The 14,209-nt window shown below is 34.3% G+C and overlaps 1 protein-coding gene across 2 annotated transcripts in view; it reads left to right on the forward strand.

The window, feature by feature from the left end:
* Window positions 1-7,021, forward strand: part of CHIC1 (cysteine rich hydrophobic domain 1) — a 133,447-nt gene extending 126,426 nt beyond the window's left edge. For both annotated transcript variants that reach the window (XM_003936865.4, XM_010347372.3), the window contains one exon: window positions 766-7,021. In XM_003936865.4, coding sequence (XP_003936914.1) covers window positions 766-816 — 51 coding nt within the window. In that variant the 3' untranslated portion in view covers window positions 817-7,021. The remainder of the gene's footprint in view (window positions 1-765) is intronic.
* Window positions 7,022-14,209: the final 7,188 nt, after the last annotated feature.

Here is a 14,209-nt window from a genome sequence, read left to right on the forward strand (position 1 = left end):
GTCATAAGACATAAATTTACATACAGTCCATATGATCAATTTAGCATCATTAACATTGAAAGAATATTAAATTTATCCAAGCTTTCAACATGTAGAATATATTTAACAACAAACATTCCATGCGTATTTCATAAGTAAGGATTATTATGGTATCTCTCCATTTTGAATAATTTTGGGGAAAATGTGCAAATGACCACAAGTGTAAAATTTATTATAGATAAAGCATTTGAAAAATATCCAAATTTTTAAAAATTATATTTCTAAACCTTTTTATAATTAAAATGTTTTACTCAATCCATTTGGATACATTATTATTTTCACAACTTATGAAAGGTAATAATCTCCAACTAATATCAGTTGCTTTAATTGAAAAATATATAAGTCTAATATAAAGGTGTTTTTTAATCTGTATAGCATTTTTTTAATCTCTTCTACTTTGCTAACAAAAAGATAGGGGTGTGAGGGAAGAACATAAAGTAATAGGGTTTGCTCCTCTGAACCTAGACAAATAGTTATTGTAAATTAGGTAGTAGAATCTGTTAGCTACAATAAGTAGTTTTATTTGCCAGCTTAATTTTTAAATTGCCAATCTAATAACAACTTGTGATTTAAGTTCTTTACATAATTTTTTCATGTATTTCACTTTATATGATAAAGGATTGAAATATTGTCCTATGTAAAATGATTATAGACTTTCTGCATTATTTATAAGTTATGTAAAATGAAAAACATTTTGTCAATATATTCTTGTTTTTTTTTTTACAGGTAATACTAATAGAATTCTTACCAAAATATCCCATATTTCGACCTGACTGAGGAGTTTTATCCAGTTACTTCTGTGTTACCTGTCATTTCCTACCCTTAGTGCCTTGTAGATTTGGAATGAAGATGGTCTCCTTTGCTGTGTTCAACTTATTCTTTATAATGGTAGAATATTCTTCTCACGCTTTTATGTTGGTTTATGAAGAAAATTTGCACATCTTTTTTGTTGTTAAATGAGGCTTGTGTTTTGCACTCTCAATTTTAAATAAGTACACACAAGTGTGTGTCCATATACATATGTAGATAGTTGCCATTAAAGATAAATCATCAGTGCTGATGTTTAAAAACAAAAACTTGTTCTGAGCATGCTGCCTTATAATTTTCATACTCATTGATCTAAACTCACATCATTTTTCTAGGCTACTTGATGCTCTGTAATCCCTTACTGGACAAACTTAAATAAGCTTTTGGTAGCTCCTAGAAATGGTTCTACTCTGCTTTTAAAGAAAATGCTTTAAAAGGACATGCAATTAATGGCACTGGTTTTGTCCTGCACTTTGCTTTATCACTTCTGTTAGTGGATAAAATATTTAAACTCCTAAAGACTTGTAAATATTGCCTCTTTGCAAAATGTAAAATGTGGTATGCCATGGTTTACAGAATGCAATATTACTCTTACTGTATTGCCAACAATTTTTCGTAGATTTTAATATGAATGAAGTTCGCAAGCATCCCTTTGAATCTAGAGACTGCTGACATGCTGTTTTATGGCAAGGCCATAATGACTTCAGGTGTAGGGCAAATTTGCCCTTTGTAATAAGTGGATTAAAATTGAAATCATTATCTCAGATATTATGTATTGCACCTGAAACCATGTCCGTTATTTTTTCCATTTCATTTAATAATTTCCATTTTGTTCTCTACTCCTTCCCACAAAAATACTGTTTGACATCTGACACATTTCACAATCTCACTATCCTTCATTATTTCCCTTTTTGTAGTTCTTTCCTCCTTTGAAAATACACACAATTATGACCCTTAAGGAGTATTTTGAGATTTCAAATGTCTTCAGAAGGTATCTAGACCCCCTTGAAAGCCACTAACCCCTTTCTGGAGTTCTGATATTCTAGTTTGAGAAAGAGAGAGAACTAATTGAGAAGCTGTAGCTACAGAGTATATAGCAGCTGATTAATAATTGAAAAAAATATTCTCAATTCTGTTTTTGAAGATCTTTTTTAAAACATTTAGATATCAAGGAAGAAAGACAAGTGTTTAGAAGAACGTATTTTTGTTTATAAATTCAGCACATATGTAACATTTATTTGGTATATATTTCTCTATTTTTCTTCACAATTAAAATGATTGCTAGCACTATACACTAGAATTTGAAAATTCTGTATAATGAAAGCTTTATTTCACATTAATTCAACTGCAAATGTATGCCTGTTTGTAGGCATTATTTGTAATTCATAGTGCTAAAAAGAGAAATGTCTAGGACTGAATAATATTTTATTTGTCATCTTACTCTTACTGTTTTTAGTAAACCTTTTAGGCAAGATTCATCTCAGTGAAGTGAAAATTATTTCTTTATACAAGGTCGAGCCTTTTTAAGCCACTCTTAAAATTTATCTTTGACCAGTTTTAAAAAAGAGAGAAAAAGAAGACACTATTTGATATGTGGTTATAATTGTTTGCACAAATACTTTTCCACCTTCCTCTGTAGAGCCCTTTTACCTCCATGCCACTCAGCCACCCCAAGTCTCTAACCTTTAATAATAATGTGTATGCCTGCAAATATCATGTGTTTGCCTGATGCACAATTGAAGGTGTATTTTTATAGACAAGGTAGAAGCCTCTGAAAATGTATACCGAATGTCTTGTTTTATAGCTAAGGTCAGGGAAAATTGTATCTGAGGTTTATGTTCCAGCTAATGTCATCAAATTTATGCTTCAGACTGATATTTTAATAACAAAATTGATTTTCAGCATAATACAAAATGTCTCATTATCACTGATAGAATAATTCCTTTTGTTAATCCTTAAAAATTTTACTTTTTTCTGTAACCTTAGAATTTGATCATACGATGGTCATAGTAACTTTTTCTGCCACATATAAATCACACTTGGTTTTGCACAAAGAGCAGCAGGAAGTGGTAAATTGTTTCCATGAAACAATTACTGAGAATGGGAATAAGGTGTATCTGTAAATGACACAGTATAATTTAGTTGCAGTAGCATTTATCACAAAAACCATTTGTCACTATGTATGAACTTAATTTTAAAGCCTATTCTAGTCACCCAAGTTTATTATTTTATTGTTCATTATGCTGATTGACTCATCTTAGTTTCTCGAACTACCCAAAAATACCAATTTTTTTTCTCTTTTTTGAAAAAGTATGACTACTTTTTCAAACTGTTTTTCTTTGCAGGGGGCTGATTAGCAATTGGATATTTTGTAATGTTTTGAGGGGGTTGCTTTGTTTTCAGTAAAATTGGTTGCTGTGAATGCTAAAATGACAGAGCATACTGTGGTGATTAATTCCTCCTCCATGAAGTCTTTTTTCTGTTATGCTGAGGATAGAACATACTTGTAATTTTCCATTAGTAACATACTTTTGTGAAAGTTGTTAGACTGAAGAAAGTAATTTTGTATTTCTTTGTTTCATAATATTCCTTTATGAAACTTGTGATAGTTTCCAGAGAAAAATAACATGTATTTGCCAAAGTATATAAATCTCACAAGGCATTGAGGTTACAAGCTAAAATTGTGTTTTAAAATTAATTATATTCCAATGTCTCTCATTTGTCCCAAGATTCTGGCTTAATACATTTGTTGAACTGGCTATGTTTAAGCTTGTCCTAAAGGCCAATAACATGTTTATCCCTAATAACTAATATGGGCAAGTGTAATTTACAGATTTATTAACTCCATCCCAGATATATCTCCACCCTTTATTCCTTCCAAACACTTAGGTTATATTTAGGAAAGAGACCACTGTAGTAAAACTTTAGAAGAAGGTGGAGAAGTGCCTTGTCTTTTTAGAACAAAGATAACACATTACGCTTAAGAAAACATAATAAATGAATTGGTAGATCATTAGATCATTAGAAATCATCCTTTTCAACTAGGTCTAGAATATTTTATTAGTATATTATCTTTTATTTATTATGCAAAGCCTCTTTCCTTCTGTTTCCCCAGTCATGAAATACTAGTGACAAGATATAACAGAACAAGACTATCAGTCACTTAAAAAATAGTATAATTCTAATGCTAGTAAACATGTAATTTAAAGTAGTTCTGGAAGGACAATTATCTTTGATTAAAGCCCTACCAAAACCCACTTAAGTATTTAATGTACATACTGGTCATATTTTCATGGCCTGTAAACACTAATATCTGAGCAATTAATCAAACTGTTTTATCACTCTACCATTTTTAATGAAATTTGGACAAAGTTTAAAAATGTGTAAGCCTTTGAACAACTGTATGAAAGCTTTAAAAGATCATTAGCATTTTTATTTCGTTTACAAATAAGCTGCCAAAAAAAAACCTCACTACTTGAACATAAAGCTTCCAAACAATATTTTATTAAAATGTACTCTATTGACCTAGGAGGATATAGAAATTATATTCACCTGATTAACTGGATCAGTTTCACATAGTGGAAATACTTTTTGCTAATTTGATTATAAGTGCTCAAATTTATTGAAATTAGATCCTCTTATGCCTATAACAGTATGCTTTAAAAATATTTTGCAACAACCATCAAATTATTTGGGTTCCTTTAAAGAGAAAACAGTTGGGAAAATTTTCACAAAAATGAATAGGTTTTATTAATACCTGTTCATGTAGTCTATGGACTTAAACAAGTGATATCTACTATATATATAAATAAATGATTTTATCTTTCCCCAAATTTTTCTTACCTGATTCTGAGCCAGTCTTTTTGTTTTGATGGCAGCCTGTGTGTATGCTCCATTTTCTGTGAACTTTGTCACATTCATACTATATGAGGAAATGATCTAATATTGTGGGCCCCAGGCAGGTCATCTTAATTGCATGTTATCTCTTTTCCTGCAAAATTATTCGATGGAATCTAGAGCTGGACAGAAAATTAGAGATCACTTAACATTCTGTGATTCTAGAAATTCTTAGGAGATTTTTACTCTAGAATCTCAAACTGATTATTCTCAGATCTACTGTCCTTGGTGGAAGATCTCACAGTGCCTTGCATGCAGTAAAAGTTTGATTGCCAACTGGCTGCTAGCTGACATGTGTTGATTATCACACAGACTCCCAGAACCTGATGCCTTAGTTCCTTGGTGATGCTAAGAGTAAATATAGTTTTCCTAGGAACTGAGCACTGAGGTCTGTGTGCTTTGCCTGTGTGGAATCTGTCTCTGCAGTTGGTATTCAAGCACGAATTATAGCTGTAACAACAATGGAAATATGAGAGGAACCACTTTGTCATTTATGTAAAGATTTCATATTCTATCCAATGTCTACTTTAGTGTCTTATCAAATTCCATACCCTCAAACAGATCTGTTGGAACATATTGATAAAATTAGATGTAAAGGAAAGTGGTATGCGATTCAAACCCAAGTCACTTCTTGTTTAATTCTTGGCTCTGCTGCATAATTCCTCTGCACCTCATGTCCTCATTGTTGAAGTGGGGACAATAATCTGGACCTACCTCACAGGGGAATTGAGGATATTTTCATATATTAGTGTGCTTTGAAGTTGACTGAAAGATATACTGGATATCATAATTATGTAATTTCTAAATAGATTTCTTTAAATCCATGCTATGTTTTCTTTCTCAGCCAGGTCCTACAGAATGACTGTTGCAGTTGATCTATTGTTTTAATAGTAAATTTTGTTATTAATCCCCTATGTGTTAAACATGAGTAATTGTATTACGCAATACTGGATTTAGGGAGGAAAAGCAGGTGGATGTAAACTAGTGGTTCCCAACTTCAACAGATGAAGACAGCAGTGAGGGGTATCCTTGAACTATTTTTAATTTTTCAAAAAGTATATTAGAAATCTTACATTTACCCATAATATTCCTGATTTACAAGCCAATTGAGACATTGAATTTCCATGCATTTTGCCTGTGTTCTCTCAATTCTATGTTATTACTGCTTGCTTATTAACAACTGATAAAAAGCTGTGAATGACAGTATGCTTTTGATTAATAATAAAATAAGAAAACCTATTATATGCAACTTATTAAATACTTAAAAACATGGGAAAGGAATAATAAAGGGATTCTTAGGCTGAAAATGTTGGGAACCACTTTTATAAAGGAACTAAGATTATTTGACCCTCTCCACAGATTATTTACCTAGTCTCTAAATAATGAAATGTGTGTGTGTGTGTGTGTGTGTGTGTGTGTGTGTGTGTGTGTATGTGTGTGTGTGTGTGTGTTGGCTATATTAGGCTATATAGCTTCAGCTTAGAATTTGCCTTCAGTTTTTTTCCTCTGTTTCAGAATATAACTGGCCTAATTTATTTAGGTGTGTACATGTTACTCATACATGTGCATACATATAGGATTACAAATGTGGAAAGTGTTATAATGTCATATTCCAGCATTGGACTAAATATCAATTCCTAACTCTTAAAGTAGTTCTGTATATAAATTTAACATGATGAATCAAGGCAATAATTTCTCAAATGTTCCTTTTATTTCTTTGTTTTTATCTTGGCTTTTTTTTTTAATTTTCCATTTTTTCTAGTACACAAAGAGTGTAAAGTTGTTTTAATGCCTGGACTTTGAAACAAGTAACAAGTGTTTGAAAGTATGTAATCTACGAATGAATTTGCCCTCCTTGGACTAACCACATACAAATATGAATCTGGCTGCAAGAACAGGATATCCAGATAACTAGAAAGCGGGCATTGATAAAAATATCTGGTGGAGAAGCCTAGGATTTTGACTTTTTATCAGAGGATTCCTGTTGGGACAGCTTTACTAGAAAAGAGTAATAGTGGATATGTCCATCCAAACTAAGAACTTTTATGCATCTTGTGTTGTTACATAGCCTGTGGAATGAATTCATTTTTTCTCCCTTGAGTCCAGGAATGACTTTCCTGGAAAAACTCAATCTATATACAGCTGTGCCAAAATGAAGGATACCTGCCTCTCTGAAATTTTCACTGCTGCTTCTGTCATTGTTCACTTGTCAGATAAAAGTTTATTATCTCAGGATGCAAAATTAAAATAAAGTGTAAATCTATGTTAATGAATTGAATTATGTGTTTTTTGATGCATCTTCCTTTCTTCCCTTTCCTTTATATCCATCATTATAAGGCAATTAATTGAGGCTTCCTTTTAAAAATTGTATTATATATCTGGCCTTTTTCCACATTTACTGGTGTTATGTTCAATCCTATAAGTAATTTATGTTATAAAGACATGCCTCAGAGAATTCTGAATTCAATTGCAGACAACCACAATAAGCCACACAAATTTTGGGGTTTCCCAGTGCACATAAAAGTTGTATTTACACTACAATGTAGTTTGTTAAGTATGCAATAACATTATGTCCCAAAAAAGTACATACCTTAATTTAAAAAGGCTGTATTGCTAAAAAAATACTAGTGATCATCTGAGCCTTCCACAAGGCATAATATTTTTGTTGGGGGACGTCTTGTCTCAGTGTTGATGGCTGCTGACTGATGGGGTAGGTCATTGCTAAAATTTAGGGTTGCTTTTGCAATTTCCTAAACCAAGGCAGTGAAGTTTGCCATATTGCTTGATTCTTCTTTTCACAAATGGTTGCTCTGCAGCATGCAATACTGATTGATAGCATTTTACCCACAGAACTTTCAAAACTGGAGTCAGTCCCCTCAGAGCTAGCTACTACTTTATCAACTACGTTTATGTAATACTCTAAATCATTTGTTGTCATTTCAACAGTATTCACAGCATTTTCACCAGGAGTAGATTCCATCTCAAGAAACCACTTTTTTACTAATCTATAAAATAAGCATCCATTCAAGTCTTATCATGAGATTGCAGCAATTCAGTCACATCTTCAGGCTCCACTTCTAATCCTCTTGCTGTTTTTACCACACCTGCAGTTACTTCCTCCACTGAAGTGTTGAACCTCTCAAAGTCATCCATGAGGGTTGGAATCAACTTCTTCCAAACTCCTGTTAATGTTGATATATTCACATTCTATGAATCACAAATGTTTTTAATGGCACCTAGAATGGTGAATTCTTTCCAGTACATTTTCAATTTACTTTGCTCAGAGATCAATCACAGGAATCACTATGTATGGCAGCTATAGCCTTACAAAATAGATTTCTTAAAAAAACTTGAAAGTTGAATTACTTGTTGATCCATAGGTTGCCAAATCGATATTGCGTTAGCAGTCACGAAAACATTAATTTTCTTGTACATCTCCACGGAGCTTGGGTGACTAAGTGCATCATCAATGAGCAGTAGTATTTTAAAAGGAATCTTTTTTATTCTGAACAGTAGGCCTTAACAGTGAACTTAAAATAGTAAGCCATGCTGTAAACAGACATGCTGTCATCCAGGCTTTGTTATTCCATTTGTAGGCCATGCACAGAGAAGATTTAGCATAATTCTCAAAGGTCCTAGTATTTTTAGAATGATAAATGAGTATTGGCTTCATTAGCCTCTAACAAGAGAGTCAGCATGTCCTTTGAAGCTTTTAAGCCAGGCATTGACTTCCCCTCTCTAGCTATGAAAGTCTTAGATGGTGCCTTCTTTCAATATAAGGCTGTTTTGCCTACATTTAAAATATGTTATTTAGTGTAGCCAACTTCATCTATGATCTTAGCTAACTCTTCTGTGTAACTTGTTGCTTCACCTTGCACTTTTATAGAAACAGCTTCTTTCCTTCACCCTTATGAACCAATCTCTGCTAGCTTCAAACTTTTCTTCTCCTCCTTTCTCACCTCTCTCTGCCATCATAGAATTGAAGAGAATTAGGGCCTTGCTCTGGTCTTTGCCTTGAGGGTGTGTTATGGCTGGTTTGATCTTTGATCTTCTATCCAGACAACTAAAACTTTTGTCTATTTCAGCAATAAGGCTGTTTTGCTTTCTTATCATTCATGTGTTCACTGAAGTAGCATTTTTATTTCCTTTAAGGCTTTTTCCTTTTCATTCACAACTTGCTAACTAGTGAAAGAGGCCTAGCTTTTTTCTCTCAGCTTTGCGTATATATACACACACACACACACACACACACACACACACTAAGTTCTGGGGTACATGTGCAGAGTATTCAGGTTTGTTGCATAGGTATATATGTGGCTTTTGACATACCTTCCTCACTAAACTTAATCATTTCAAGCTTTTTGATTTAAAGTGAAAAACATGCATCTCTTTTTTTCACTTGAATGCTGAGAGGCCATTGTAGGCTTATTAACTGGCCTAGTTTCAATATTTTGTCTCCAGGAATAGGGAGGCCTGAGGAGGGAGAGAGCTGGGGGAACACCACATCAGCGGGAATGTCAAAATACAACATTTATTAAGTTTGCTATCTTACATGAGTGTAGTTCATGGTCCCCCAAAACACTTACAATAGTGACACCAAAGATCATTGATCACAAATCACCATAACACATTTTAATAATGAAAAAGTTTAAAATTCTGTAAGAATTACCAAAACGTGACACAGAGACATGATGTAAGCACATGCTGTTTGAAAAAGTGGCGCCAATAGACTTATTTCCACAAATCTTCAATTTGTAAAAACCACAATATCTGCAGAGCACAATAAAAGGAAACACATTAAAATGAGGTGTCTTCGTATATTAGGTTTGGAGACCTGTGTTGTGCCCAGCATTTGGCCTTTGGCTAAACAGGAAGTTATTTCTAAATGACTTTGCATTTATTCTGCATAGCTGCCTTTAAACTGTAAAATTAAAGTACAAGTGTAGTTCCACTTTAGCATAAATTTTTTTTTAATTGCGTTTTAGCATAAATTTTTTTTTAATTTGGGGGTATTACACAGCCATCAAAAATGATGAGTTTGCATCCTTGCATCCTTTGTAGGGACATGGATGAACCTGGAAACCATCATTCTCAGCAAACTGACACAAGAGCAGAGAATCAAACACCGCATGTTCTCACTCATAGGTGGGTGTTGAACAATGAGAACACATGGACACAGGGAGGGGAGCACTACACGCTGGGGTCCGTTGGGGGGAAATGGGGGAGGGACAGGGAGGTGGGGAGGTAGGAAGAGGTAGCATGGGGAGAAATGACAGATACAGGTGAGGGGAAGGAAGGCAGCAAACCACACTGCCATGTGTGTACCTATACAACAATCTTGCATGTTCTTCACATGTAGCATAAATTTTTGGTGCAAGGATGTGGAAATGTGAAGCTACTTGGCAAACATTTTTACTCTTCAGCAGATTGTGTAAGAAATTCAAGTGTTAACGTCTTCTACTTGAGTTACTACTCAGGCTGATATATGCAATTATATATTTTTTAAGGTTATGCCTAATTTTTGCAAATTCAAAGTACAACATATACAAGAAAAACATTAATGTTTCCCAATATATTTGGTAATTTTACTGAATATTTTGAAAAGACTAAGTTTCAACATGTTAAAACAGAGATGACAACACACTAAAACCTATATAAAAGTGTCATAATGCTTTTTTTAAATTTTTTTCAAAGCTTTATTATATGCATGGAGCAAAAAAAAGCATACTTTTTATTGATGACTTCTTAGATGTGAAGTAAAATATGCTATATGTGAAATACTTTTACATTTAACTCTTTATTGAGGACTGAAGTCACATGACTTTATTATTAAATACTTAATACTTCATAAGAACTTACATAAATGTAGGAAATTCTCTGGGGGATAGTAGAATGATCCACTTGTAATTACTAGGAATTTGAATTAAAATCCTTGGTCACCTAGGTTACCTCTAGCCAAAACTTACTACACTCAGTGAGCCTAATTTCATCTGTCATACCCAAGGTAGGAAGTTGAGATAGATCAACATTGTAAACTAAGCTATATCCAGTCCTCAGACAGGTCTTTTTGGCCTGCAGAATTTCTTTTACACATGTTAATGAACTTAAAAGACTTCTAATAGAAATCTAGATTTCTGAATTCCTTTGAATGTCACATATGGACAATCAGCTAGAACTGAGTAGCAGCCTGTCCTTTTAGATGGAAGATTTATTTTCAGTTTTGCCATGGTCACCACTGTTTCCTCTTGTCTCCCTGAAATCCAAGTTTTCTTATGATTCAGTTAAAAGGAAAGCAAAATATTTCTTGAACCCATGTTTCTTTTAAAATGGAAAAAATACAGACCATGATCGCTACATATAGTCTTTACAAACATGGAGGGAGATAGAAATGGAGAGACTGCTGTGTGTATATATGTAAGGAAAGCATTTTTTTTTTTAATTAAAATCACTTTCATTTGAAGTCCATTTTTTTATTATACTTTAAGTTCTGGGGTACTTGTGCAGAATGTACAGCATTTTACAAATGACCTGCTTCATTCATTGTTGTTATCTGTTGATTGTGGGCACTTGATTTCATTATCTCTGAGATCCCTTTGAGACAATCGCTGAAGTCTCATCTGACATTGAGTTTCCATGAAACGATTCTTAGAACATTGGTGTATTTAAAATCATTATGCCTTTGAAAGTTTGTGTATGATGATGAATGGATGCTGTTTATGAAACTTGCTAAGCTTCCAAATAGAATAGTGGCATCACAGACTCCTTTTAGTGAAACAGCCACAAACCAGGAAAATCAACACATTATTTTAGAACTGTTTTTTTTTTACTTCATGTCTTTTCAACAAAAGTTTGATCAGCCACCTAAAGAAGCATTGGCCTTATTATCTCCCAAGAGTGATATTTCCCAAGGCGATATTAGCATGATTTAAAAAGCTCTTAGAGGGAATCTATAAAACCTGTGTTTTGTTTTCTTATGTGGACAAGATTACTGATTGGAATATTTTTCTTACATTACATTGAACCAAATTGTTATTAATCAACCAAAAATTTTTTATTTCAAAAGTAGGCTAACCTCATTAAGTTTAGACACTGCAACCAGAACTAAATCAGGGTTTTTTTTAGTAGGGCCTATATTAAGGTCTGATGAATCAAAAAATATGGTTATTAAGAGAATTTTTTCTTTATTGTAAAGATATATTTTCTAATAGAGGGAAGTATGAAGAAGAAAATTAATGTCTCTCATTACCCCACCATCTACTACCATTTTAATATCTTTATTTTTTTTTCTTTTTATTTATTTATTTATTTATTTATTTTTTATTGCATTTTAGGTTTTGGGGTACATGTGATGAACATGCAAGATTGTTGCATAGGTACACACTTGGCAGTGTGGTTTGCTGCCTTCCATCCCCTCACCTATATCTGTCATTTCTCCCCATGCTATCTCTTCCCACCTCCCCACCCCCGCCCCTCCCCCATTTCCCCCCAACGGAGCCCAGTGTGTAGTGCTCCCCTCCCTGTGTCCATGTGTTCTCATTGTTCAACACCCACCTATGAGTGAGAATATACGGTGTTTGATTTTCTGCTCTTGTGTCAGTTTGCTGAGAATGATGGTTTCCAGGTTCATCCATGTCCCTACAAAGGACATGAACTCATCGTTTTTGATGGCTGCGTAACATTCCATGGTGTATATGTACCACATTTTCCCTATCCAGTCTATCATCGTTGGGCATTTGGGTTGGTTCCAGGTCTTTGCTATTGTAAACAGTGCTGCAATGAACATTCGTGTGCACGTGTCCTTGTAGTAGAATGATTTATAATCCTTTGGATATATACCCAGTAATGGGATTGCTGGGTCAAATGGGATTTCTATTTTTAGGTCCTTGAGGAATCGCCACACTGTCTTCCACAATGGTTGAATTAATTTACATTCCCACCAACAGTGTAAAAGTGTTCCTATTTCTCCACATCCTCTCCAGCATCTGTTGTTTCCCGATTTTTTAATGATCGCCATTCTAACTGGTGTGAGATGGTATTTCAATGTGGTTTTGATTTGCATTTCTCTAATGACCAGTGATGATGAGCATTTTTTCATATGTTTGTTGGCCTCCTGTATGTCTTCTTTTGTAAAGTATCTGTTCATATCCTTCGCCCATTTTTGAATGGGCTTGTTTATTTTTTTCTTGTAGATCTGCTTTAGTTCTTTGTAAATTCTGGATATCAGCCCCTTGTCAGATGGGTAGGCTGCAAAACTTTTTTCCCATTCTGTTGGTTGCCGATTCACTCTACTGACTGTTTCTTTTGCCGTGCAGAAGCTGTGGAGTTTGATTAGGTCCCATTTGTCTATTTTGGCTTTTGTTGCCATTGCTTTTGGCGTTTTGGTCATGAAGTCCTTGCCTACACCTATGTCCTGAATGGTTTTGCCTAGATTTTCTTCTAAGGTTTTTATGGTATTAGGTCTGATGTTTAAGTCTTTAATCCATCTGGAGTTAATTTTGGTGTAAGGTGTCAGGAAGGGGTCCTGTTTCTGCTTTCTGCACATGGCTAGCCAGTTTTCCCAACACCATTTATTAAACAGGGAGTCCATTCCCCATTGCTTGTTTTTGTCAGGTTTCTCGAAGATCAGATGGTTGTGGGTATGTTGTATTTCCTGTGAGGCCTCTGTTCTGTTCCATTGGTCTATATCTCTGTTTTGGTACCAGTACCATGCTGTTTTGATTACTGTAGCCTTGTAGTATAGTTTGAAGTCCAGTAGTGTGATGCCTCCTGCTTTGTTCTTTTTGCTTAGAATTGACTTGGCTATGCGGGCTCTCTTTTGGTTCCATATGAAGTTTAAGGTGTTTTTTTCCAGTTCTGTGAAGAAGGTCATTGGTAGCTTGATGGGAATAGCGTTGAATCTGTAAATTACTTTGGGCAGTATGGCCATTTTCACGATGTTGATTCTTCCTGACCATGAACATGGAATGTTTCTCCATCTGTTTGTATCCTCTCTTATTTCATTGAGCAATGGCTTGTAGTTCTTGAAGAGGTCCTTTACGTTCCTTGTTAGTTGTATTCCTAGGTACTTTATTCTCTTTGTAGCAATTGTGAATGGCAGTTCGTTCTTGATTTGGCTCTCTTGAAGTCTATTACTGGTGTATAGGAATGCTTGTGATTTTTGCACGTTGATTTTGTATCCTGAGACTTTGCTGAAGTTGTTTATCAGTTTCAGGAGATTTTGGGCTGAGATGATGGGGTCTTCCAGATATACAATCATGTCATCTGCAAATAGAGACAATTTGATTTCCTCCTTTCCAATTTGGATACCCTTTATTTCTTTTTCTTGCCTGATTGCTCTGGCTAGAACTTCCAGTACTATATTGAATAGGAGTGGTGAGAGAGGGCACCCTTGTCTAGTGCCAGATTTCAAAGGGAATGCTTCCAGTTTTTGCCCATTCAGTATGATATTGGCTGTTGGTTTGTCATA

This window comes from Saimiri boliviensis, chromosome X (genome assembly GCF_048565385.1).
Source record: "Saimiri boliviensis isolate mSaiBol1 chromosome X, mSaiBol1.pri, whole genome shotgun sequence".
Taxonomy (NCBI): domain Eukaryota; kingdom Metazoa; phylum Chordata; class Mammalia; order Primates; family Cebidae; genus Saimiri; species Saimiri boliviensis.